This window comes from Callithrix jacchus, chromosome 4 (genome assembly GCF_049354715.1).
Source record: "Callithrix jacchus isolate 240 chromosome 4, calJac240_pri, whole genome shotgun sequence".
Lineage (NCBI taxonomy): Eukaryota > Metazoa > Chordata > Mammalia > Primates > Cebidae > Callithrix > Callithrix jacchus.
Window position 1 is genome coordinate 45007388 of NC_133505.1, and position 27834 is coordinate 45035221.

General features: G+C 50.2%; 1 protein-coding gene across 1 annotated transcript; it reads left to right on the forward strand.

Annotated features, from left to right (window-relative positions):
- The first annotated feature begins 347 nt into the window (after positions 1-347).
- RAB44 (RAB44, member RAS oncogene family) lies at positions 348-27750 on the forward strand. The gene is made up of 13 exons (XM_035295487.3): positions 348-711; positions 9954-10065; positions 11572-11746; positions 13573-13719; positions 14316-14406; positions 14779-14874; positions 16314-16501; positions 17064-18628; positions 21143-21224; positions 22576-22690; positions 23643-23744; positions 25864-25940; positions 27554-27750. The coding sequence occupies exons 1-13, from the start codon at positions 439-441 to the stop codon at positions 27642-27644; spliced, it is 3114 nt and encodes a 1037-aa protein (XP_035151378.3). The 5' UTR covers positions 348-438; the 3' UTR covers positions 27645-27750.
- Positions 27751-27834: the final 84 nt, after the last annotated feature.

The window sequence follows — 27834 nt, forward strand, 5'->3', positions numbered from 1 at the left end:
GGAGGAGGCGTCGGTGGAGGGATCCCTGATGCAGCTGAGATGAGTCAATGAGCTGGAAGAGTCGCCAGAGAGAGAGATGGCTCAGGAGGCTGCTTCCAGCCCTTCAGATCCTGAAAAACCCCGTGAACCACCCTCCAGGTCAAAACACAAGATCAGTTCTGCATGGGGTGAATAGGATACATTTGCTGATGGTCAGAGGAGACTTTGATAGTTGAGTAGTAGACTGAAGAAATGAGGGCATGTGGGTAGCTTGGAGAAGGGCATTCCAGGCAGGGGGAACTTAGAACGGGCAAATGCGTTGAGCAGAATGGATGCAAGGCCATGAGGTGGCTGTGCCATGAGGTCAGAGGACCCGGTGGGGCACCATCAGGCCTGGCTTTGGCAGCCATGGTGGATTTTCTTCCACAGGTGATGGGAGCCAGGGGAGGGTTTTGAGTCATGAGAGCATGTGACTGTCCAGCAGCCCAGTGCCCCTCACTCCTCTGTCCCCAGGGCCAATGCACCATGGAGACTGGACAGAGAGGATCTCGAAAAGTCCGGAAGCTGGGCTCCAGCCGGCGGCGGCAGACAAGGGAGCCTGCCGATGGCGAAGATGCTGCAGTGGCCCCAGAGCCAGAGTCCTGGTCATCTCAGGCAGCGGCAGAACTGCAGGCCTTCTTCCAGGACTGCGGTGCCAAGGAGAGGGGCTTTGTCACCCGTGAGGACCTCGCGGTGAGCCCAAGGCCCCCATTTGAACGCTGAATCCCTGTTCCGCAGCTCCTGAGACCCTCCATCACAGGAAGGCAGGGCATGCCTACCCCGTCCCTTTCTCTCATTTAGAGCTCTCAAAAAACGCTAGGGATTTGTTGATATGAATGTGTAAATGACAGGTAAGGCTTTATGTGTTGCTCTCTTCCAGAAACATTTATCTTTTAACCAGTGACTTTAAGCCAAAGAAGTAACTTGCAAATGGTACAATTTTAGTCTCATTGAGCAGGGACATTTATCTTGGGAAGCAGTCAGAGCCCTGGAAATCAAACCATGTCAATGACTGTAAGCTTCAGTGAAACATGAGATCAGCCATGGTTGTGTGTTCTCATAAAGAGGCTTAGGCTGGCCGGGTGCAGTGGCTCATGTCTGTAATCCCAGCCCTTTGGGAGGCCAAGATGGGCGGATCACTTGAGGTCAGGAGTTCCAGACCAGCCTGGCCAACATGGTGAAACCCTGTCTTTACTAAAAATACAAAAATTAGCCAGGTATGGTGGTAGGTGTCTGTAATCCCAGCTACTTGGGAGACTGAAGCACAAAAATTGCTTGAGCCTGGGGAAGCAGAGGTTGTAGTTAGCTGAGATCACGCCACTGCATTCTAGTCTGGGGAAACAGAGTGAGACTCCATCTAAAAAAAAAAAAATGATCTTGAACCTTCCAGCAAAAATAAATAAATAAATAAATGAGGGAAGAGGGAACCAGTAAATTGTTATGACTGGTTCAAAGAGCATTTGAGAAGCAACCAATTTGACAGAAAAATATTAAGATAAGATTACTGAGTTCAATTTTTAAAATGGCTAATTCTAATAGGCCATAAATCTTTCAGGCCTGTTCTAATAGAAAAAATGATTTTCATTTCTTCTGGACAAAAATCTCCAAGTTAACAAGTAACTTCAGTAAGTTTGGGACTTTTCATGAAAGGCAAACAATGGATTGTGCTAGCATCCTTTCTGTCTCATTTTCTAAGTTCCTTCCCTCCTTCCTTCCCTCCCTCCCTCCCTCCCTCCCTCCCTCCCTCCCTCCCTCCCTCCCTCCCTCCCTCCCTCCCTCCCTCCCTCCCTCCCTCCCTCTCTCTCTCTCTCTCTCTCTCTCTCTCTCTCTCTCTCTCTCTCTCTCTTTCTCTTTCTGTCTTCGGCAGAGTCTTGCTCTGTCACTCAGGCTGGAGTGCCAGTGGTGGGATCTCAGCTCACTGCAACCTTTGCCTCCCAGGTTCAAGTGATTCTCCTGCCTCAGCCTCCCGAGTAGCTGGGATTACTTGTGCCCATAACCATGCCTGGATAGTTTTTGTATTTTTAGTAGAGATGGGGTTTAGCCATGTTGGCCAGGCTGATCTCAAACTCCTGAGCTCGGGTGATCCACCTGCCTTGGCCTCCCAAAGTGCTGGGATTACAGGCATGAACCACTGCGCCAGCCAGATATTTTTTCTGTTATCATAGATAATCTCCAAAATTTTCTTGGCGTATAAGAGGCTGCTGTTATTACATTGGCTTATTTCCATAGGTGCAACAAGGATATAGTTAAACACACAAGTCTCTTTGAATTACCCTACAAATAGAGACAGTATTGAGACATTTTAGCTTCTGTCTAGAAGCTTTCACACAGAATCTTAGGTTGTATTTTATTTTGAGAGATAGGATCTCACTCTGTTACCCAGGATGGAGTGCAGTGGTGCAATCATAGCTTACTGCAGCCTCAAACTCCTGGGCTGAAGCAATCCTCTCGCCTCAGGTTCCTAAGTAGCTAGGAATAAAGGCACATGCCACTACGCCTGGCTACCTCTTAATTTTTTTTTTTTTGAGATGGAGTCTTGCTCTGTCACTCAGGCTGGAGTGCAGTGGCACGATCTCGGCTCACTGCAACCTCTGCCTTCCAGGTTCAAGCGATTCTTCTGCCTCAGCCTCCCGAGTAGCTGGGACTACAGGTGTGTGCCACCATGCCTGGCTAATTTTTTGTATTTTTAGTAGAGACAGGGTTTCACTGTGTTAGCCAGGTTGTTCTTGATCTCCTGACCTCGTGATCCACCCTCCTTGGCCTCCCAAAGTGCTGGGATTACAGGCGTGAACCACCACACCCTGCCTGATTCTTAAAATATAGAGATGAGGTCTTGCTGTGTTGCTCAAGCTGGTGTCTAACTCCTGGCCTTAAGCAATCCTCCTACCTCAGCTTCCCAAAGTGCTGAGATTACGGGTGTGAGCTGCCACGCCCAGCCTGGCTGGACTTTTAAAAATCTGTAGTCTGATGTTCTACTGAGTGACCAATTGTTCCGGTTTTCCAAGGACTAACGGGGTTCCTGGGATGTGAGACTTTGAATGCTAAAATTGGCAAGTCCTGGGCAAACTCTGATGAGTTGTTCACCCAACTTCTATCCTAAGGCTAGAAACCAAACCCAAAATATTGTCTTCACTAGACGTCACTTGTGTCACCTGTAAATATAAATGACTGCCTCTCTTCTTGGGGTCCCTGATTTTTCTAAGGTCCCTCTTTTGCCAGGAAGCAACCCATGTAGTTCCAGGTCAGCTTCCTGGCAGGGTTTTGTAGGGATTGGTTCCATGGGCATTCCTTATAGTAAGCTTGTCATACCTGATTAAATGAGGATCATCCCGTCAAAAGACAGTCCAGATAGGGCCTTGATTGCACAATCGATTTATCCAATTATATCTTGATGAAAAAGGAGGACAGATTTTGTTGAACCTGTGCAAGTAACTATACTGCCATGGAAAATAAGGAAAGTCTGTAAAAGTAATTTTTTTTTTTTTTGAGATGAAGTCTTGCTCTGTCACCCAGGCTGGAGTGCAGTGGTGCCATCTCGGCTCACTGAAACCTCCGCCTCCCAGGTTCAAGTGATTCTCCTGCCTCAGCCTCCTGAATAGCTGAGATTACAGGTGTACGCCACCATGTCTGGGTAATTTTTGTATTTTTAATAGAGACAGGGTTTCACCATGTTGGTCAGGCCAGTCTTGTACTCCTGGACCTTGTGGTCCTCCCGCCTCAGCCTCCCAAAGTGCTGGGATTACAGTTGAGCCACTGTGTCTGACCATCTATCTCATTTTGTTTTTTGAGATGGAGTTTCTCTCTTGTTGCCCAGGTTAGAGTGCAATGGTGCCATCTCGGCTCACTGCAACCTCCGCCTCCTGGGTTCAAGCAATTCTCCTGCCTCAGCCTCCTGAGTAGCTGGGATTAAAGGCATGCACAACCATGCCCAGCTAATTTTTGTACTTTTAGTAGAGACGGGCTTTCACCATGTTGGCCAGGCTGGTCTCAAACTCTTGACCTCCTGATCCGCTCCCCTCAGCCTCCCAAAGTGCTAGGATTACAGGCATCAGCCACTGGGCCTGGCTTTTTAATTTTTTTATTTTTGAGACAGGGTCTTGCTCTCTCACCTAAGCTGGAGTACAGTGGTGTGATCTTGGCTCATTGCAACCTCCACCTCCCGGGTTCAAGTGATTGTCTTGCCTCAGCCTCTTGAGTAGCTGGGACTACATGCACGTGCCACCATGCCCGACTGATGTTTTGTATTTTTAATAGAGGCAGGGCTGTGGGTTGCTCCATGTTGCCCAGGCTTAAAAGTATTGGTTTCTGAATCATAAGAGGGTTAATGAGATTCAGATACCACTTGAAATGTTGAATTTCAGTTTACAAAAGTATAATCTGGCAGGGCATAGTGGCTCATGCCTGTAATCTCAGCACTTTAGGAGGCTGAGATAGGCAGATCACCTGAGGTCGGGAGTTCCTGACTAGTCTGGCCAACATGGTGAAATCCCATCTCTACTAAGAACACAAAAATTAGCTGGGCGTGGTGGCATTTGTGTGTAATCCTAGCTACTTGGGAGGCTGAGGCAGGAGAATTGCTTGAACCTGGGAGGCAGAGGTTGCAGTGAGCTGAGATCACACCACTGCACTCCAGCCTGGGTGACAGAGCGAGACTCTGTCTAAAAAAGAAGTATAATCTACTAAACTGAGGGTTAGCGACAGCTCAAGAAGACCAGGAAGAACTTTCTCAAAGATCTATTAAAGTATAACAATAAAAAATAATATCAATTATATTGCCCACAAAGAGCCATAACTAGATTTCCTTCAGCTGTTCGATCAATGCCATGTAATTAATTAGTATTCTGCTGGATCTTGGGTAAGCTGTCTGCTTTTGGACTCAAAAGAGTTGTAGGAATCCTCTGTCTGCTAGCCCAGTCAGGTCATCCAGTGTCAGCTTGGAAGCCTACACCCAAGTGAAGCATAAATAGTTCATAGAACCTGGCACCGTCCTTTTTCTCTAGACTGAGTTTGCTCTTCTTTGTTGAAGAAGACCCAAGTGAAGCAAACAAGAATGAACTCAAGGTCTAGGGAAAAAGGACGGTGCCAGGTTCCATGAACTGTTTACGCTTCTTTTGGGTGTGGGTTCTCTGTTATAAGGCCTGCAGCTTTTAACAGAGCTTCAGGGAGGTGTAGGAAAGGAGAAATGTGTCCAGCAACGAGACTGAAAGACTGTGGTTATTATTACACTACCTAAAAACATCAGGCTGCTCTCAAACTCCTGACCTCAGGCGATCCACCCGCCTCGGCCTCCCAGAGTGCTGAGATTACAGGTGTGAGCCACTGCGCCCAGCCTATTTACTACTAATTCTTAAACCCACCAAAACTGGGCCAAATTTGGTGAAATGTTAATACATTGCACAGCTTATTTTCAGACTCAGGTATTATAAGCCAGGGCAGATAAAATTCTCTTTCAGCAAACTCTGCAACATTCTATAGCCATTCAAGTTTTGCCTTTTCGTCCTTTTTCAGGTTCTAGAATAACCACTTTCACACAACACTGCATCCCATTTTCCTCGTAGACAAAGTTCTGTTTGTCACTACTGCTCCTAGTAAAACCTCAAGCATCTGTAGTGAATTGAACTTATGTTGCTGTTGCTGTTGTTTTGAGACAGGGTCTTGCTCTGTTGCCCAGGCTGGAGTGCCGTGGTGCAGTCTTGGCTCACTGCAACCTCCACCTTCCGGGTTCAAGCAATTCTTGTGCCTCAGCCACGCGAGTAGCTGGGATTGCAGACACCCTCCACCACACCAGGAGGATTTTTTTCTATTTTTAGTACAGACGGGGTTTCGCCATGTTGGCTAAACTGGTCTCGAACTCCCACCCTCAAGTGATCCACCTGCCTAGGCCTTCCAGAGTGCTGGGATTACAGGCTTGAGCCACCATGCCTGGCCTGTATTAATTGCACTTTTAACCAGTGTAATTAACATCTTCACTGGAAGAACTAAGGATAAATAATAAGACAGAACTGTCTTATACAAGCATGTTAGCAGACAAGCAGAGCTCACAAATACACATAACCCAAGGCTTTCTACAGCCTTGCATATCCCCAACACAACTTAAAAAAAAAAGTGGTCAAATATACACAACAGAACATTTATCATTTTAACTATTTTAAAATGTACTATTCAGCGGCATTAAGTGCACTCACAATGCTGTACAACCATTTTCCCCATCCATCTCCAAAGCTGCTTTCTTCTTGCCAAGTTGAAACTCTGCACCCATTGAATAGTAAGTCCCATGCTTCCCTGTCCCCAGTCCCTGGCTCTCCCTATTCTACTTTGTGTCTCTACAACTTTGATTACTCTAGATACCTCACAGAAATTGAATCATACAGTGTTTGTCTTTTAGCAATGGATGTATTTCCCTTAGCAGAATGTCCTCAAGGTTTACCTGTATTGTAGCATGTGTCCAGATGTTTTTTTTTTAAAGACGGAATAATATTCTGTCTTTAAAACAGCAACATGAAAACTCACCAATCCAGATTTCAAAGAGCTGTTCTCCTTCCCAGTGGATATAAATTTTTTTTTTTTCGAGGTGGAGTCTCATTCTGTCACCCAGGCTGGAGCGCAGTGGTGCGATCTCTGCTCACCGCGATACTGTACATATACATCACATTGTGTCTGTTCTCTCATCTGTCAGTGAACACTTGGACTGATTGCATCTTTTGGCGACTGTATAATGCTGCTGTGAATACAGGCATGCAAATATCTGAGTCTCCACTTTCTTTTGCACAACTTCTTTTTTTTTGAGATGGAGTCTCACTCTGTCGCCCTGGCTGGAGTGCAGTGGCGCGATCTCAGCTCATTGCAACCTCTGCCTCCTAGAATCGAGTGACTTCCCTGCCTCAGCCTCCCGAGCAGAGTAGCTGGGACTACAGGCATGCGCTACCACGCACGGATAACTTTTGTATTTTTAGTAGAGACGGGGTTTCACCACGTTGGCCAGGCTGGTCTCAAATTCCTGAACTCAGGTGATCCACCCGCCTTGGCCTCCCGAAGTGCTAGGATTGTAGGCAAGAGCCACCACACACAGCTTTTTAAAGCAGAAAAAAATGAATCCAATTATTAACATGATCCAAAGATATAGCCACTTTCTAGCATGTGAAAATAAGAAGTAAAAAATATGTCAACTTAAAATTATGTTTAGCAATCTCTGTTTCAGCATTAATTTTTCTTAGAAATTATACAGAGAGCCAAAAATTATTTATTAATTAATGTAGCTCAATATTAATTCAAAATTTTAAAGTTACCTAAGAATCTTGGAAACTGTATTTAAGGTGACACCCTAGAAAATATAATTACTGTTGATACAAAATTTATTTGTTTGAATAATTAGTCAATTTAATGGGGCACAAATTTACAGTTTTGTAATCTTAAACATATGTAAAGATAACGTTGACTTATTTGATCTGAAAGCCAAAATGAGAAGTATAAGAAATCTAGATTAACTAGTTTCTTTACAAAACAAATATAGATCTTGTGAAATATAGAATGTATACTTGTATTATACTTAACAGAAAGCACAGAAAAGACAGATAGCTATTACATGAGTTTTACCAAAACAGTTATTAAACCAGTCTAATTTGTTCAAAGAATCATGTTAATTATATAAATCTGGCTCCTGAAAAATTTTCTGAGCTAGCAATTTCTCTAAGAAGAATTGTTTTGAGTTTAACACATTTAAAACATTCAAATTTCAGTTATTTTCTGTTATTTTTAGGAGCATTAGATTTATAAACTCACTTATTTGTCTCTATAAGCTAATTAATGCAGAACTCCTTTAAAAGACATAGTACTGTAAGTTATTAATACCTTCCAGATGTACAAGAGTATTTCACACTGACAGTAAGAGTTAAGGACCTTTTGGGCATGGTGGCACATGCCTATAATTCCAGCTACTGGGTAGGCAGAAGCAGGAGAATCCGCTGAACCCAGGAGGTGGAGGTTGCAGTGAGCTGAGATAGTGCCACTGTACTCCAGCCTGGGAAACAATGAGACTCCGTCTCAAAAAAAAAAAAGCGGGGGTTAAAGGCATTTCTATTACAGACGTATAGATACACAGACACACAGAGAATGTCTGGCTTCGTTTCTACACTTCCAGCCACAGATGAAAAGTAAACACAGCAGGCTGGGTGTGGTGGCTCATGCCTGTAATCCCAGCGCTTTGGAAGGCCGAAGTGGGCGGATCACTTGAGTTCAGGAGTTCGAGATCAGACTGGCCAACGTGGTGAAACCCCGTCTCTACTAAAAATGCAAAAATTAGCCAGGCATGATGGTGTCCATCTGTAACCCCAGCTACTTGGGAGGCTAAGGCAGAAGAATTGCTTGAACCTGGGAGGTGGAGATTGCAGTGAGCCGAAATTGTGTCACTGCACTCCAGCCTGGGTGACAGAGTAAGACTGTCTCAAAAAAAAAAAGAAAACAAAAAGTAAACACAACAACATGAAAACTCACCAATTCAGATCTCAAAGAGCTGCTCTCCTTCCCTGTGGATATAAAATTCTCTCTTTTTTTTTTTTTTTGAGATAGAGTCTCATTGTGTCACCCAGGCTGGAGTGCAGTGGTGCAATCTCGGCTCACTGCAACCTTCACCTCCTGGGTTCAAGCGATTCCCCTGCTTCAGCCTCCGGAGTAGCTGGGATTACCAGTGCCTACCACTGTGCCAGGATAATTTTTATATTATTAGCAGAGATGGGGTTTCACCATGTTGGCCAGGATGGTCTCTAATTCCTGACCTCAAGTGATCCGCTGGCCTCGGCCTCCCAAAATGCTGGGATTAAAGCAACAACAACAACGAAACGATTAGCAGATCAGATTTTCTGTTATTTTTCCACCAACAGGCATTAGGTCTCCATTATGTATCCCTCAGAGGTCACCAAACAGAATATAAAGACCGTCACTGGTTTAGACAAGACCATCACTGCTGCCATCGATGGAGAATAACTTATCAGTCATGTGCAGCCCCAAATAAAAACACGAAATTCACAAAAAGGAAAAAAAAAGTAACTAGAGAAACAGAGAATCAGCAAACTCAAAGTTCTGTTATACTTGGGATTCCCGCTGAGAGCCAAAGTGTGTGGGCAAAGAGCCCATGATATGTACTGGTCCAGCCATGCAGGTTACTTAGTTCTGCCAGATGAGTCCACTGGGCCGTCTCCATAGACCTTAGTCCGAAACTTGTTATAATTTTCAAAGGTGAAATTGTGACCTGTGGGCCATGATATATAAAATGAACTCTTATAGGAGATTTTATTTAGCTCATTGATTTTTTTTTTTTTTTAATGGTGTCTTGCTCTGCCACCCAGGCTGGAGTGCAATGGCATAAGCCCAGCTCACTGCAGCCTCTGTCTCCCAGGTTCAAATGATTCTCCTGCCTCAGTCTCCCGAGTAGCTGGGACTACAGGCGCTTGCCACCACACCTGGCTGACTTTTATATTTGTAGTAGAAACAACAGCATTTCACCATGTTGGCCAGGCTGGTCTTGAACTCCTGACCTCAAGTGATCTGCCCACCTTGGCCTCCCAAAGTGCTGGGATTACAGGCGTGAGCCACTGCGCCCGGTCTTGGATAATTTTTGGACACTGGTCACCACATTCTGGGGAGAATTGGCTGCTGTCCTTTATCAAGCTCCTAAAGACATGGAACTTAGGGCAGATACGTTTTGATTTTGGATGGAGAAGGTGAAAAGGGGTGGAGCCAGTTCAGGGCTCTGCTGGGAGGAGCGCCTTGGATGGGGTTGGGAATGTCAAGCTTAGGCCCTGGGTCAGGTTACTGGGTGGGCGGACTCTGAAACTGGAGAGAGGTGAGGTGGGGGTGGCTGAAGACGAACACCTCTCTTTTTTGGAGGGTCAGAGCGTTCCTTGGTGTGAACACCTGCTCAATTTGCCCATTCCTTCCAGGTGGCCAAGTTCAGCTTCCTGGGCGGCGAGGAAAAGCCAGAGATGATCTTTGATTGGGTGGACGTGGAGCGGAAGGGACACCTATCCCTGGAAGAATTCAACTCTGGACTCAGTATGCCTGTCCTTGGAGGGCCTCTGGGCACCCAGGTGTCCTGCGCAGTGTGCCCAGCATGGGGCTAGGCTGAGTCATCAGAAAGGCAACCCTTTTCCCAGGGACTTTCACCCCTCATCCCCTGCTGCCAGAGTGGTCTGGGCCTTCCCCTCTGCATCCTCCTCCAGAGAGACCTCCGGGCTTGCCTTCTGACTCCTCCCATGTCTTCTCCCCAGTAATAGGCTTCTCCTGAGCCAGAGGTCTTGAGACCACAGATTTGTTTCCGCCTGAGGACAGCTACATTGTGGCTTTGGTTAAGGGAATTCCATGGGCCAGGGAGCAGCAGAGGGTGATATTTAGTGTGCTTTCCAGCTGCTGAGCCCCCACTGAGCAGGACCACCCAGCGCCTGCCTCTCTAGATGGGCTGACAAGACTTAGGACCAGCAGGGCGCAATCCTTCCTTGAATCCTCTCCCTGGGAAGACCTTCCGGCCCAGGCCATAGAAGGCGTGGTGTCCTCTCAGAGCCTCTGCAAGACACTGCTCAGCCTTCAGTGTCCACAAAGCCACCCAGAGTTCTCAGGTCAGCTGAGACTCCAAAAACTTGGAGGCCAGCAGAGAAGGAGGCCAGGAATCTGCACTTATGGGTGGGGCCACTCCAGGAGGCAGCTGCTCCAGTTCTGGCAATGGAGAAGCTTTGACTGGGGAGGAGAACTCAGGGGCCGGGCAGGAGGAATTGTCAGTGGGGTGCAGAGGGAGCGCTGCTGTCCACGCAGCCTTGGGGCCATCTTCATTCCCGAACTGAATCATGTCCGCCATGCCAAGAACTTCCCAGTGCCTGTGGGACAAACTGGAACCCCCTTCCTGGGGCCTGCGGGGCCTGCACCATCCAGACGCTGCCAGCCTCTTTAACTCACTCCGTGCCATTGACCCGTCCACCTTGCTAGCGCAGCTCCTGCCGCACGGCCCCGCAGTGCTGTTCTCTTTGCCGGGAACACACATCTCTGGAGGCCACGTGTTTTGCTTTCTTGTTGTTCACATCTCAGTTCCAATGTCACCTCCTCAGGACACTCCTAGCCACCTCATCCGAGTTGATCCTCCCAGTCTCTCAGTGGAAATTACCCTGAGTTTTCCTTTGGCTCACTTGGCAAATTGGCTTTAAAAAAAAAAAGTATTCTTTTCAACTGGCACTAGAATGTCAGCTCCATGTTAGGGATTTTGGCTAATTTTGTCCTAGTAGATGTTCAATAAATATCCCTTGACTGAGTGCGTGAAGATTCAATGCCATGGAGGTGCTGTGTAATTTCTAGCAAGTCTTTTGGTGTCTCTGGGCCTCAGGGACTCATCTGTAAAATGGGGACCTGAAGTAGACTCTTAAGGTTGATTTGAGAAATATATGAATGTAGCCCTGTATAAATGTGACCAGCACAGGTAGAATTACTTCTCTAAGGGCTGGAGCAGGGCTGGGTGGGAGGTCAGGTGCCTGGGCCCAGCAACACTCTCTTCCCCTGTCTGCCTCTGTCCCACAGAAAACATCCTTGGCTCCAGCCAGAGCGCCCATAGGCTCCGCAGAAGGAAGCCACTGCCTTCTAAGCGTGTATCTGCTACCACCAGCTTCCCAGCACTGGAGGAGGCCGATGATGAGGAGAAGGAGGCGTTCCTTGCCTTCATGGAGCAGCTGGGGACTGGACACTTACTTCCCAAGTAAGGCCAGGGCAGCATGTGCAGCGGGACAGGATCTGCCAGCCATTGACAGCGGGGGTTCTCCTGCACACAGCACGAAGGGGTCAGGCACCGGGTAGAGCCAGGTGCAAATCCCAGCTTGGCCATTGGCTAGCTGTGTGACCACAGGGCTGGCTTGACTTCTGACCTCTGTTTCTTGGGCTGCAGAATGAGCCTAAAAAGCTGTTGTGGGATTAAAACCACGTGCTGAGGATGCCTGCTCACAAGGAGTCCCTCCCACCCCCGTACCTCCCTGCCCTGTCCTGCCCTGTAGGGTCACTCTCAGGAGGACTAGCAAGTGGGCTTTCAGTCTCTGAAGGGTACTTGAATTCTTAAAACCATGGGAATTCCAGTGGAATCTGATTGAATTTCCTCAGCTCCTTCTATAGCTGGGCCTGTGAGCTAGGCATGGGAGTCCCTGAGGGTGCCTTTCTTTCTTCTTTTTTTTAAAGATGGGGTTTCACCATGTTGGTCAGGCTGGTCTTGAACTCCCAACCTCAGGTGATCCGCCTGCCTTGGCCTCCAAAGTGCTTGGATTACAGGCGTGAGCCACCACGCCCGGCCGAGGGTGCCTTTCTTAACTTAAAGTGAGGTTCCCTGGAGTTGGGGGGGATTTCAGGCATGGTGTATGCCCTGGGTTAAACAGGTTTGGAGACAGGTGTGCATTTCCTCCCATTCATCTCAGGCTCTGGGTAAGGCATTTGGCTTTGCTTAGAGAAGGGGAGCACAGGCTAGCACAGTGGCTCACGCCTGTAATCCCAGCACTTTGGGAGGCTGAGGCAGGCAGATCGCCTGAGGTCAGGAGTTCGAGACCAGCCTGGCCAACATGGTGAAACCCCATCTCTACTAAAAATATAAAAACTAGCCGGGCATGGTGGCACGTGCCTGTAATCCCGGCTACTCCGGACTGAGGCAGGAACTTGAACCCAGGAGGTGGAGGTTTCAGTGAGCCAACATCATGCCACTGCACTCCAGCCTAGGCAACAGAGTGAGATTCGGTCTCAAAAAAAAAAAAGAGAAGGGGAGCCTTGCAAAAAAAAAGAGAAGGGGAGAAGTGTCCCCTCCTAGGACACCCAGGGTCTGTTACAGTCATGGAGGGAATCGCTCTTACCTACTGGCCCAGGTTTGCTCACCCCACCTACAGGGTTCTGTGAGGACACTATTCCTCACACTTGGCTCCCGGAGGGTGGGGCCAGCTGCTGTGAGGCAGGCAGTGTGGGACTTAGGGTGTAGACTAGTGGGGCAACAGGGTGGGGAGCCTTTTACTCACTTGGCAGCTTGGCCTAGGCTCAGCCCCTGGCATCCATCCTCACAACTTAATTAGATCCATGTGAAAGCAGTTTTTAACGGGTGCCAACCATGTAGCAGGCCCTGAGCTGGTACGTTCATCAGGCGTCTCTCATTCCCCAGTGATTGTGTGGCAGGTATCAGCCCCCTCCTCCCCATTTTACAAATGAGCCCAGAGAGAGCTTGGGATTTGCTGAAGGTCACCCAGTCTCAGAGTGGGAGAAGAGAGAGGTCAGGTGGAAGCCCTGTGCCATGAGGATCCCAAATCCCCCCATCCCACTGTTATGGAGTCATAGAGAGACAAAGTGTGGCAGGGGTTTAAGAAGGGAGAGGGTACATCTGGGAATGGTTCCTGGAGGAGGTGGCATTTGAGTTGTATCTTGTAGGGTGTCAATAGGTTTGGCCCAGGTGCCAAAGTCTCTCAGAGCCACTGCCATGAAAACTGAGGAGTGGGGCTCCCCTTGCTTCTCTTCCCATCTCATGTCTGCCCCTCCCATCTCTGGCTATCCTCCCCTCCCCAGGCAGACGGAAATCTGGCAGCTGTGGGGGAAGCTGCGGCAGGAGGAGCCCCAGCTGGCAGGCAACCTGGCGGGCTTTGTGGCCAAGATGACCAGCTGCCTGCAGGAGGCCCAGGCAGAGAAGGAGGCCCTGGAGCTGACCCTAAGGAAGTGAGTGGGGACCCCAGCCAGGTGTCTGACTTCAAGCAGGTGCTCTTCACATCCAATGGAATCTGACTGAATTTCCTTGGCTCCTTCCACAGCCGGGTCTGTGAGCTGATAGGGCAGAGCTGCTCTGGAGGAAGAGGTGGCTCAGAGGAACTGTGGGGGGGTGGGGGGAGAACAGAGTTGGTAAAGGCAGGAGTGGGAAGGGCAGGTGTGTCTTGGTACAGGACCAACTATGACGCCCAACTCCAGGGGTTCTGCGCCCGTAGATTGCAATGCATGTAGTGACCCTGGAGTCAGGTTATAGGGGCAGGAGGATGGTGACAGAGGGAGGTGGCGACTGAGTGATGGGGTGATGGGGATAATGTGGCAGGGCTGGGGGAACTGGTAATGGTTACAGGGGTTGGCCTGGTGGGATCAGCGGGACTGATGTCAAAGTCATATGGGTCGGGGGTTGTTCTCAGGGTGGCAGGGGTCACTGGCTGCTGGCAGAGTGAGGCAGGCAATAGAATGGATCCAAACCCAAGCCGAGACCGCCCCTGCCAGCAGCAGCTCCCAGAGGGGCTGATGGGCTGCCCGGCCCCACCTCCTGCTCCTCCCAGGCGAGACTCTGACCACCACCGAGAGGTGCAGCAGCTCTATGAGGAGATGGAGCAGCAGATCCACCAGGAGAAACAGCAGCTGCAGGCTGAGGTGGGCTCCCACTGGCAGCCTGCTCCTTCCCACTGCATGGGATGCCTCTGCTAGCTAAGTAGTGGAGCCAGTGACTGGCCAGGGTGGGGTGCAGGAGGCTGCTGGAGGGAGCCCTCTCCCTGCCCTGAGCTGCTTGTGTTCCCCAGAGAGATGGGGTGGGGAGTGTTGAGCCTGGGCCCCTTCCCATCCCTGCCAAGTCTCCTTGTTGCCACAGTCTAGGCTGGAATTTGGGGAGTTGTCCGGAAAAGCCTCCCTGCTGGGATACCCTGGCCCAGGCAGCCCAGGTGGTGGAGGTGGTGTGTAAGAAGGGCTGGCCTGACCAGCTGGCTCTTAGAGTCGGCAGGGTGAGGGCTGAATCTGCCTATTCCACAGAGCGACTCTCGGGGTCTGGCCCTCACCTCCCAGATGCAGGATGTCCTAGAGGCCAAGGAGCTCGAGGTGCAGCGACTAGCTGAGGGCCACAGGGAGGTGAGTGATAGGGTTTTCCCAGAAGCCCACTTCCAAACAGGTTTTTAATATCTATGAGCCTCAGTTTTCTATGAGAGACATGGAAATCAGAACTCCTGCCTTAGAAGGTACTGTGATGATTAGAGGTACTACATGGGAGGGCCTGAGACAATGCCTGGCACATAGTAGGTGCTTTATGCATCAGTTGTTCCATCTCTGAAACTGATCTAGCTTCCTGCTTAGGGTCAGGTTACCTGCTGCCTCGATACTGCAGGTCTTACAGCCTGTAGTCACTTCTGGGTGGCATTGTGGTTGAGTGTTTGGGTCTAAAACCCTTCCCCCACTGTCTCTTTCTTCCTCAACTTGAAGACCACTGCCCTTGCTACAACTGCCCTGTGCTGTAACTAGGACAGCAAGCATCCCTTCAACTTGGGACAAGAGTCCCCGAGCCGTCCCCACCACAGCCTGGGCTGGCCCTGTCACCAGGTTTATTTCCCAGGTGCCTCTGCAAAGAGGCAGGCCCCCCCCTGCCAAGAGAAAAGATTGGGCTTTACACTGAGGCCATTTTGTCCTGTCCCCTGTGGCCATGAAGCCCCTCCCTTCCAACCATTCATTCCTTCACCCCACAACTACTAATCCAGCACCTACCACGGCCAGGCACTGCTCCAGGTTCTGAGGCTCATGATCGACACAAACCTCTGCCCATCAGGGAGACAGGTGACATCCATAGCATATGAGATGGTGAGCAGTGCTAAGGAGAATAAAGAAAAACAGGGAAGGGGGAGAGAAGAGTGGGAGGAGTCGGAGTCATAGCCGGAGTGAGTTGAAAAGGGAGTCAAAGAAGGCTTGGCTGAGATGCTGACACTGGAGTGAAGACCTGAGAGGCGTGACATGTGGGGGAAGGGCAGCCACTGAAGAGGTCTGATATATGGGGGAAGGGCATCCATGCAGAGGGAACAGCAGGTGTGAAGGCTCTGAGCAGGCGTGCTCTGTGGAAGTTCAAGAAATAGTAAGCAAAGCTGTGGACTGGAACAGACTGAGAGGGGACAGCCACTGGAGAGGAGGTGAGAGTCGTGAGCGGAGGTGAGGAGGCTTTGGGGAGACTGTGCAGGGTCCTGGAGGCCATTGTGAGAATTTTGCCTTTCCCTGCACCTGGCCAAGCAGTGCTCCCTCTCTGGGTCATGTGATTTGCTGTTGGATCAGGAGCCCCTGTTGGTTTATGTTTCTCACACAGTCTCTCTGCCCTCCCCACTCCAGCATTTCCAGTGCCCCTCCTGAGCAGGAGCTAATGGAGCTAGTTAGGCCAAGGAGGGATAACTGCCCACTCCTACTCTAATTTAAGCTGGGTCTCCAGGAGCCTGGATGGGGGGTGGGGGTCTGTGTCCTTCGATGGCCTTGGGAGGCTTTCTGCTGCCCTGAGGGCATCTGGGCTTCTCTCTGCCTCACCCTCCACCCTGCAGCTGGAGGCCCAGCTCTCCCACCTCAGGAGCACACATCAGGAAGCTGCCTCAGAGAACCAGCAGCTGTGGGAGGCCAAGCGTGACCTGGCTGGGAGGCTAGAAGAGGTGCGGGGGCAGCTTCAGGTGACCAAGGGGCGCCTGGACACCGCCAGAGGCCGGGTGTCCTGGCAGATGGAGGAGAAACTGAGGCAAGTAGCTGCTCTCCCTGGACTGGGGTGGACTCAAGGGGCTTCCTGGAACCAACAGGGAACTCTGAGTTCTCTAAGGCTCTAGCTAGTGCACGGTGCACACACAACCTCTTTCCTTAAGCCCACACTCTGCAAAGCTGGAACTATCATGCCCATGTCTCAGATGTGGAAACTGGGGCACAAAAAAGGGAAAAACCTGTGCTCAAGACCACGTGGCTGGAATTAAAACATGCACGTGTGTGCATGTACATGTAGACACACACACACACACACTCCTAGCAGGCACTCCCTCTACTTGTAGCTCGGAGAAGTGGGATGGGCCAGAATGATCAAGGAAGGCTTCTTGGAGGAGGTGAGACCTCATGTGGGCCTTGAGGATGGGCAGGATTGGATGAGGGGTGGAGTGGGGAGCACAGGCCAGGTGAGAAGGACTGCCTGAACAAGGACTGGGAGGAGGCCTAGCCATTCGGGGAGCAAGGGATGCTGAAGGATGCCGGTGGGATGGGTGTGACACCACCTACCTGTCCCTCCCCTGATCTTTGCTTCCCTGCTTCCTTTTCAGTGTTCCTGGAGTGGGTGAGAAGGCCCCAGACCATCAAGCTGTCTCTCCTGAGGAGGGCCCCCTGCCTGGGCTGTTTGGGGACAACGATGACCGGGACCAGCTCCTGAGCAGCTTTGGCAGCCCTCCGCATGGAGCCCTGCAGCTCTGCTGGAGCCCGCCCCCGAGCCCAAGAAACACCCCAGGCCCCCAGACACCCCGCGTGGTCAGGCAGATCTCCATCTCGGAGCCACACGCTCTACTGTTTGGTCAGGAGCCATCTTCAGACCCAGATAGGGTTCCAAGGACCCCCCCTGGGGTGACTTTCAGTGTCAAGGACAGTAAAGTAATGGACCCAGATGAGGGGGACGTTAGTGCAGAGCAGCCTGTTGAGCCTCGGGACCAAGACCAGGAGCTGGGGTCCAGACCTGAGGGCCACCTCCTCTGGGGTCTCCCAGGACTCCCAGCTGTGGAGTCGGGAAGCCGGGTGGCAGCTGCATTCAAAGTGCTCATTCCTTTGGAGGATGGGCTCCCTCTCCACTGGAACTCTCCCCCTCCCCAGGCCCCAGCTGGGTCCAGCAAACAGATCCAGGCCTCAGACTCAGACGACAAGGGCCCTGGGTCTTGGGCTCCTCCCAGGGGGGCTCAGCCTGGGGCTGAAGCAGGACCCCAGGAACCCACAGAAACCACTTGCACCATGACTGAGCAGGAAACCCAGCCTGGACCCTCACCGACAACTGCCCTCGAAGGAGGGGGCCCAGCCAAGCCACCCAGGCAGAGAGAGGCCCTCCAGCAGGACCTGCGTGCCACTGGCTCTGAACCAGGATTGGGGTTCCAGAAGGCCAGAGCCCTTACCCTGGGGCCAGCTGAGCCCTTCCAGGGCCTGGCATCTGTGGGTCCAGTGCCCACGAAGAGGCTGGAGCAGGGCCAGGCAGACCCAGCGGTGCAGGAGGGCCTTCCTGAAGGGCTCAGAGAAGCTCATGGCTGGGTTCTTGGGCTGGGTGAGCTGCCTTCTCTCCCCCACCAGGGGCTGGAAGAGGAACCCAGGGCTAAGGAAGGAGAACAGGTGGACCAAGGTGGGCAGGACCTCGGTTCAGAGCGGTCGGTTGAGGCTCACAGCCTGGAAACTGCAAATTCGGAACACCCCCAGCAAGATTCTCTGCTTATTTCTCTCCCGTCTGCCACACCCCAGGCTCAGGTGGATGCAGAAGCCCCTGCTCCTGGAAAACCAGCACCTCCTCCCATGGGGGCTCAGCCTGGGGCAGGACCCCAGGAACCCAAGGAAACCCCTCCCACCGTGACCAAGCAGGAAGCCCAACCCAGGCCATCGCTCATGACCACTCACACAGAACAAGGCCCCCCTCACTCCAGGGAGCCAAGGGTGGAGAGCATGCTTGAAGATCCAGGAATGGACTCCAGGGAGGCTGGGCTGATCCCACCCCCGGGTGACCCCATGCCTGGAAGGCCCCAGGCCAACCCTGATTACCTCTTCCATGTCATCTTCCTGGGAGACTCCAACGTGGGCAAAACATCATTTCTGCACCTGCTGCATCAGAATTCCTTTGCCACCGGATTGACAGCTACCGTGGGTAAGGGCGCTGGGGAGGACGGCAGAGAGCGAGGGGAGATGCAGGGGCCAGGGCCAACGAGTGGGAGCAGGCCCAGAACAAGCCATCCCTGAGGAAGCTGCAGGTTCTACCCTGGCCACGGGCCCTGCATTAGACATTGTTTTATATGGGCATAATCTTACTATTTCACTAATCGTCTCTAATTATAGATAATTTGCTTTTTCTGCATTGATCTGATTAGCTTATAATGTGCTACATCAACAAAGCACCCTGCAATTTAGGTGCCTGCTAAGTTGATGGTGAAAACAAGCAAGTCTGCACTCATGTGGCCCGTGGGCAGGCCAGAGCAGGGTCTGTGCTGGTTGGATTTGCTCATGACTAGCTGCAGGCTGGGCAGCCGTGGTCTGCCAGGAAGACACACTGGGCACGCTGGACATTTTACACAGAATGTATTTGTCAAGTGTGGTAAATTAGGAACCCAGGTGCCCGAGTTCAAATCCTAGCCCTGCCACTTATTAGGGGTCTGAATTTGGGCAGATGATGTAACCCCTCTGAGCCCCCAAATCCTCATCTGCATAATGGGGACAACAGAAGTGCTGCCTTCCTAGAGCGGGTGAAAGATTAGTTAATATGTCAAGATCTTAGAAAAATAACTGACATGTAGTGAGTACTCAGTAAATATTGGTTATTACGATTATTATTATAAGTAAATATTTGATCATGTCTAACTCAGTGGCTCCTGCAAGAAATGGCAGAAAGCAGAGAGCCTTCCCTCCCTAAAAGTATCAGAATATGCAGCCACTGAACCTCGTACAGACCTACAGAAAAGCAAACCCGAGGGAATGGAGGGAGACCCACCTAGGGACAAAGATGGAGTCACGCCTGTCTTTGTGTTAGACCAGGGTGCGTGCCGACTGGGGCTCAGTGCCAGGCCAGCCCCCGACAAGAGAGGCCCGGGACAGGTCCTCAAACTTTTCTTGCCCAAAAATCCTCACCTGGGGAGCTAGTTTGAAATGTAGTTCGCCAGGAAGAAGAAACCTACAGCAGAGTGGCCTGATGTTGAGGGGCTCACAGGCTCTACAAGGCTACCATTATTTTACTTATTTATTTTTTGAGACGGAGTCTCACTCTGTCACCCAGGCTGGAGTGCAGTGGCACGATCTCGGCTCACTGCAACGTCTGCTTCCTGGGGTCAAGTGATTCTCCTGCCTCAGCCTCCCGAGTAGCTGAGTCTAGAGGAGTGTATCACTTCACCTGGCTTAGTTTTGTATTTTTAGTAGAGATGAACTTTCACCATATTGGCCAGGCTAGTCTGGAACTCCTGACCTCAGGTGATCCGCTCGCCTCGGCCTCCCAAAGTGCTGGGATTACAGGTGTGAGCCGCCGCTCCCGGCCAAGGCTACCATTATTAATCACCTAAGCTACTGTTTACTGACCGCCTGTCAGGCACCAGGCATCTTCTATACGTGTCTTACTCCTTACAACAGCCCTCCTTAGAGTGGAGCCTCCCCCTTCATTATGTGGTAAGAAGTTCCCACAAAATTCAATCAAGAGAAACATAAGCTGCAAAACTGTGAAAAAACAAAAACAAAGCAAGCCTGCACGCACTGCCGGCCTGCTGGGAGTACTCGAGATCCAAGCTCTCGGTCTAATCTGTCCCAGTCCCAGCTGCGGTTTGCTGCCCCCTGCTGGCTATCGTCTATTCTGGTTTAAATACCACAGAAAACGATGCTGCCTTCATGAGTCCCTATTTCCCCACCCAATATCACACTCCCTCCTTCCTGTCCCGCTTTTGCACAAATAAGAACTCTACCCTGCCTGTATTTGAGGAGAGGACCGGATAGACCGGATCAGAGCCGACGGACTTATATTTGAACGTGCATTTTCCATACCAATACCCATTTTGCAGATGAGGAAAGCAGGGAATTGGAGACTTTAAAAGCCCTGCCCCCACACCAGAAGTTGTATCCTTTTTTTTAGTTCAGAATTGCCTGCTCTCTGGGGCTGGTCACCTAAAACAGACTTTAATCCTCCAACCACCCTGCAGTGTGGTTTTTTCTAATTTTCTACTTTGCAGACTAGGAGAGAGAGGTGAAGTGACTTGCCTAAGGTCCTGTAACCAGTCAGCGGTGGCCTGAAGCCAGCACTCCTTCTGCCCCTCTGGGCTGCTTGTCTCCCCTGCTGTCTGGTTGACAGGGGAAGGTACATGCAATAATTACAGAATGGAACAAATAATTAGGGAATGGAAAAAAACGAAATACTGAAACTTGTATTCTGGGTGGCCTGAGGAGTACACGTCGAAGACAAGGTGCCTTGTGTTGGCACAAGCCACCAGTGTGGCAGGGAGGTCTGGGAAGGCTTCTTGGAGGAAGTGGGTCCTCGAGGACGGATGAGATACAGAGCCAAGGGAAAGCCTACAGCCAAGGGCCCCATGGCACTGCAGCGGGTACAGGGGACAGGTGTGCATGGGGGCAGGCCTTGGCTAAAGTCCTTGATGGCAACTTAGTAGGCTTCACCCCTCTCTATGCATCCTAGGAGTCGATTTTCGGGTGAAAACCCTGCTGGTGGACAACAAGTGCTTTGTGTTGCAGCTCTGGGACACGGCTGGCCAAGAGAGGTAACGGGCACTGTCTGTATCAGCGGCGGCAGGAAACTAGGCTGAGCGCAGGGGTGCAGAGGGACCGAGAGTAGCCCCAATAACGTGGGCAAGAGGCAACCATGTACAGATGAAGCAGCTGCCCCCCGAGGATTCAGGAGGGCAGGAAGGAGAGATGAGTCAAGCCCAAGCTGGGGAGAGAGGGCAGCAGAGCCCGGCAGGGCTGATATTAGAGCTGTCCCAACATGGTCATTAGGGGACAGCTACCCAATCACCTGTCCCTCTGAAAATGCTGCCTTTCTACTTTCAGCCTAAGCAGTAGTGATCAAAACTTAAAAGGCATCTCTTATTTGATTCTGCAATTCCATTTCTAGAAATTCATTCTATAGATAGACTCATACATGACTATAATAACAAAGGGACCAGGACCATTTATAGTGCCATTGCTTGTGCTATGGAACATAGGAAGAAACCTAAGTGGCCATCAATAGGGAACCAGTCCAATAAAGTAGGGTCAATCCACTCCATAGAACACTATAAAGCCATAAAAGATTGAGGACTCTATGTACTGATAGGAATTATTATTATTATTATTATGTTTTTAGACAGAGTCTTGCTCTGTCACCCAGGCTGGAGTGCAGTGGCGTGATCTCCGCTCACTGCAACCTCTTCCTCCGGGACTTAAGTGATTCTTGTGCTTCAGCTTCCTGAGTAGCTGGGACTACAGACACACACCACCGTATTCTAGCTAATTTTTGTATTTTTAGTAGACACAGGGTTTCACCAAGTTGGCCAGGCTGGTCTGGAACTCCCGACCTCAAATGATCACTTGCCTTGGCCTCCCAAAGGTCTGGGATTACAGGCTTGAGCCACCACGCCCAGCCTGATACAGAAATTTCTCCAAGACATCCTGTTAACTGGAAAAAAATAAAAAACAAAGTGCAGAACATTGAATATTAATGAGTATGATGAATGTTTTACACTGCATTTATATAGAATAGAGGAGGAAAGATATATGTGTATGGGTGTATATATGTGTGTGTGTGTGTGTGTGTGTATGTACATACATAAAATATCTCTGAAAAATATTTAAGAAACTGATAACCTGGTTGCCTCTGGGGATGGGGACCTTGGTGGCTCCAGGATGAGGCAGAGGTAAGGAGACTTTTCACTGAGTTCTCCTCGAGACCTTTTGAAATTCGAGCCATGAGAACTGTTACCTAGTCAACGATAACTACACTGTGGGAAGGAAAGCATACAGAAGGCTCTGTGGGAGGAATTAGAAGGAGGATAGGTTACTTTTCCCGGTTGGCAGAGGCCAGCGCCTGGGGTCGGGATGCCTGGCATGGCCTCATGCAGACTCTCTGGACAGGTACCACAGCATGACACGGCAGCTGCTCCGAAAGGCTGATGGGGTGGTGCTCATGTACGACGTCACCTCCCAGGAGAGCTTTGGCCATGTGCGCTACTGGCTGGACTGTCTCCAGGTGAGCAGATGGCTGCTGGGATTGGCCCCTGTCCCCCCAGTCAAGAGGGACCTTATATCCTGCCCGCTTCCTCTTTTCTCCCAGGACTACAAGTGACATGACAGACATATGGGTGACACCACCCACTGAGGGCATGTGGTTGGATGGGCTGGGAATGCAGTACAAAGAAACCACAACCACATGGTACAGCCTTCAAACCAAACTGCTTCCTTTATCCTATGCACATTCTCATCCTACATCCGGCAGCTCTGTTTGTAATGTCGTCCTCTCACACTTGAGGCTAATGTCGTTCTAGTACCATTCCAGATGATAATTTCTCTGTTCACACATCTCTAGTTTTTCCCCTGCATCCTTCCTCGAAGCGTATATACTGCAGTTTTGCAGTGTGTGCCAGCACAGCAGAGGGGTGTGAAGCTAGCCCAGCTGTCTTTTCTCTGGACGTTTCTAGTTTAGCAAAAGAAGCAGGATAAGGTAATATGTGAGGAGGGGAGCTGAGCACTGGGGTCTGACAGGACCTAGATTTGAATCCCACCCACCCGAACTCTGTGACTTTGGACACGTGAATTGACTTAAGTTTCCTGACTTCTCTCGTAGGGAAGTTGTGAGCACAGCACCTGGGGTATAGCAATTACTCATTCATCAGAAACTATTATTATTTATTCATGAAATGATTGGGAAAATGTGCCAGGGCAGCCTGTACAATCATGCACTAGTCTTTCAGGAACAATCCAGGAAGGCTTCCTGGGGGAGGTGTTCTTAAGTTTGGCCTTGGAAAATAGGTGAGATGTTTACTGGCAGAGAGGAAGGATGGGGGAAAGGGTTCAGGTGAGAAGACTATGCAGTGGATGTGGCCTGAGAGGGGAAACATGAGAGGGGCATATTTCTGCTTCTAGGAGGGCAAACTTCTGCTGGCATGCAGCAGGTGTGGCTGAGAGACATGTTCTGTGCTCAGGATGCAGGGGCTGATGGGGTGGCCATCCTTCTCCTGGGAAACAAGATGGACTGTGAGGAGGAACGGCAAGTGCCCACTGAAGCTGGGCAGCAGCTGGCCCAGGTAGGCACTTGGGTATCAGCCCGTCTCCTGCATGGGTGGGGCAGACACCTCCCTGGCAGGAAGTGGATAGGCATCACCCGACCTGGGTAGCTGAAAAGGACCCGTTCCTGCCCTGCCCCAGCCAAAGGCCTGTTCAGAGTGGGCAGCAGCCTGGCTGACTCTGCCTCCCACACAGCCCCGGCCTCTGGAGACCAGCCTTAAGCCCACCCCCGAGGCTGCAGTGGCGGGCATGACACGGAACCTCACTGTTGAATTAGCACATTCCCACACCATGTCCCCACCTACATAAGAAATAGCTTCAGAGTAAAGAGGTTTTAAAAGCTTTGCTTAAAATTCCCAATCAAATTTTAATTTTATCTCTGGTCTCTAATTAACAGGCTGCCTTCTAAGTTCTCCTATTTTAAGACTCACATTCTCCCTTGGGATGATTACATCAAAAGCCCCACTGCCAGACAGTGAATCCTATTTATTATGAATAGCATTTAACCACATTCCAGAAAATCTAGAGAGTAGTAAATAGAGGAAAAAAATCACTCCTCACCCCACCTCTCACCCAGTCCCTCCTGGCATTTCCATACTGTATTTCCTTCCTGTTTCTCTTACCATTTCTCATAAATCATGACGTCATCATTGTGGCTCCTGCTTGAAGGGAATTTTTTTCTTTTTTTTTTTTTGAGATAGAGTCTTGGTCTGTTGCTCAGGCTGGAGTGCAGTGGTGCAATCTCAGCTGACTGCAGCCTCCACCACCGGGTTCAAGAGATTCTCCCACCTCAGCCTCCTGAGTGGCTGGGATTACAAGCACGAGCCACCATGCCTGGCTAATTTTTTTAGTTTTAGTAAACACGGGGTTTTAATATGTTGCCCAGGCTGGTCTGGAACTCCTGACCTCAAGTGATCCGCCTGCCTCGGCCTCCCAAAGTGCTGGGATTACAGGAGTGAGTCACCACACCCAGCCTTTTTCTTAAAAGTAATAACTTATCCCTTTGACATAGTAATTCCTCCTCTAGCAATTTATCCTAAGGGAAGACTCAGAAGTGATAATCCTTAAAGGAACACCTAATGGATACCCATGTATAACATATAATGGAACACATTTATATGAGGGTTTTCAAATACTGTTTACAAGAACAAACATTTGGCAGCAATTGGTGGTTAAATTGTGGACGTTCATATGAGAGGTCAGTATTGGCCATTCAGAATCCTGTCTTGGAAAACGTTTAAGGGTGTGGGGGAAATGCTTATAATACAATATAAAATCATATAAACAGCTGCAAATCTAGATATAGGTGAGGTTGAAACATATGAAATTGCTGATATTTGACTGGGGCATGCCAAAAACAGCAATTTCATATGGTTTAACCTAACTGTGCAGGACACTTAGCCTCCTTGAAAGGGTTGTATAAAACAGAATGACAGTATCTATCCAAATGCTAACAGCAGTTTAGGTATTGAGTTTCCAGTTTCTTTCTTTCTTTCTTTCTTTTTTTGAGACTGAGTCTCACACTGTTACCAGGCTGGAGTGCACTGGCACGATCTCGGCTCACTGCAACCTCTGCCTCCCAGGTTCAAGCGATTCTCCTGCCTCAGCCTCCTGAGTAGCTAGGATTACAAGCGTCTGCCACCATGCTGGGCTAATGTTTTGCATTTTTAGTAGAGATGGGGTTTCACTATGTTGGCCAGGCTGGTAATGAACTCCTGAGCTTGTGATCCACCTGCCTCAGCCTCCCACAGTGCTGGGATTACAGGTGTGAGCCACTGCGCCCAGCAGAGCTTGTACTTTCTTATACTGTATCTTCCAATGAAATATTTTTGAAATAAAAAAAAAAAACATTTATAAAATGTCCCCAGAGGCATCTCTCCAGGTTGGGATGCAGGCTTCCCGCATCACTCTGAAGGCTGTGAAATGTCTCTGGAGTGGATTCCTTGACACTTTGGCCAGCCAGGGTGAAGGGACAATGCCAGGGACCATGGCCTATACTGAGACGGGGCTGCCTCGCCATTGAGGTTGGCTTAGGGAAGCATTGGGACTCTGATAGCTAGGACTTTGGTGCTGAGGCCTGGCCTGGCCTCTCGGTGGTCTCCCCCAAGGCACGTATGCCCTTTCCTGTCTGGCCTGCAGGAGCTGGGGGTCTCTTTTGGGGAGTGCAGTGCTGCCTTGGGTCACAACATTCTGGAGCCCGTGGTGAACCTGGCCAGGTGAGTGCTGCCCCCCACCCCCTGCAGAACCTGCTGGGACAGGTCCAGCTCCACTCCTGACTCCCAGGCTGGAAGGGGAGGCCCATCCTGAGGAAATGGGTCAGGGAAGCACCTAGTTAAAAAGACCAGAGCTCACCGGTCTGAGGAGGGAGAGAGAACACTGCACTGAGAGTCTCCCAACTACAGCTCAGCCATTCCCATTCGCTGAATCATTCCCCACAGGCACGAATGCTTTGAAGCCTTAGTTTTCTCATTTGCAAAGTAGGCTGAGAAAAGGCGTGTCTCTCTTCTTTCTGCTCCCAACCTTCCAGTAGCTTCCATGGATTTAGAATAAAATCCAAATGCTTTGGAAAGGCTAAGCATCTCCAGTGCTATCTCCCCCACCCCTACACACACACACACACACACACACACACACACACACAGTCTCACACACTCTCATAACACCCCCCACAATACACTTACACACACTCATACACATACACAGTTTCACAGTCGTACACACACCCACAGTCACTCATACACACCCACACACATTCACACACACTCCTACACACAGTCACGCTCATACACACATATACACACATACACACTCATATACACACATTCATACAGACTCATACACATTGATATACACACATACACACTCATATACACACACATACACATATACATGCTTATACACACATTCATACGAACTCATACACACACAGGTATAAGCACACACACACTCATATACACTCACACTCATACACACTCACACATATACAATCACTCACACACACCCACATTCACACATGCACACACATATAAACTAAGTTCCAGCCACTCAGAGACCCCTCCCTGATCACCTACCTCCCACCACTATTTTGGGTCACAGCCCCCTTTTGTGTCTTCATGGCCCTTCTTGGCATGACACATATATCATATTAATGATATATGCATTTATCTGTTTTCTTCTTGTCCAGGAAGTCAGGGCCATGTCTGTTTTGTTCAGCCCCTCCCCATACCTGGGGCCTAGGTGCTCCATAAATGAACAAAATGAGTCAGGGATGAGGGGCGCTAGATCAGATGAGCTCCCTCTGGCACACAGTAAATCTATCGTGAAGAAATGAACGGCCTTCTTTTGCTTCCCCAGCCCCCAAGCTCTCTCTTGGCACTAAGCCATAGCCCTCTGCTCAGGATGCAACCCACCCCCGACCCTTTCTGCTGGCAAACCTTGTCCATGGCTCGGGTCTCAGCTCGGACACATTCCCCTTCCTCCCCAGATCCCTCCAGGACCTGGTGCGAAGTCCTTGTGTGTCTCCCCATCATTCCTGGGTTGCAGTCACCCTTTTTCCTGTCTGTCTCTCTCTCACTACTCAAGGGAAGGAATGGTGGCTTCTTTGTCACAGTCAGTGTCTTGCACAGTGCTTGGCACACAGTAGGCTAGAAAGAGAAGGTCAAAGTCTCCGTGACTCATTTCTTCTGTCCCATGTGGAGTCCAGGGTGGGGGCAGAGCTGCTGTGGGGGTTGTGGGTGCAGCCTCCCAGCCCCAAGCTGCACCCGTGGGCCCTTCCATGCTGCCCCTGGGAGATGAGGGAGAGTACTGATGCTTGGCCACTGTCACGTAGGTCACTCAGGATGCAAGAAGACAGCCTGAAGGGCTCGCTGGTGGAGGTGGCCCCCAAGAGGCCACCCAAGAGATTTGGCTGTTGCTCCTGACCGCCTGTCCTGTCCTGGGTAGGATGGCCACCCCCTGGGTTTCCTGTCCCTCAGCTCCTGTCCTGCCTTCCTAGGCAGCAACGACAGAGAGGACCGGCCTGGAAGTTCAGGAAAATCCTTCTCAAATCAGGACTCAGATCCCAGGGCTGCATCACCTCTGCCCTTCGTGCTCCAAAAGAGGGACTTTGCT

Coding starts and splice junctions, on each gene's coding strand:
- RAB44 (XM_035295487.3), top strand. CDS start 439: ATGAGAGCATGTGACTGTCCAGCAGCCCAGTGCCCCTCACTCCTCTGT. Junction 712..9,953: donor TCACCCGTGAGGACCTCGCG/GTGAGCCCAAGG, acceptor CATTCCTTCCAG/GTGGCCAAGTTCAGCTTCCT. Junction 25,941..27,553: donor CCCGTGGTGAACCTGGCCAG/GTGAGTGCTGCC, acceptor ACTGTCACGTAG/GTCACTCAGGATGCAAGAAG.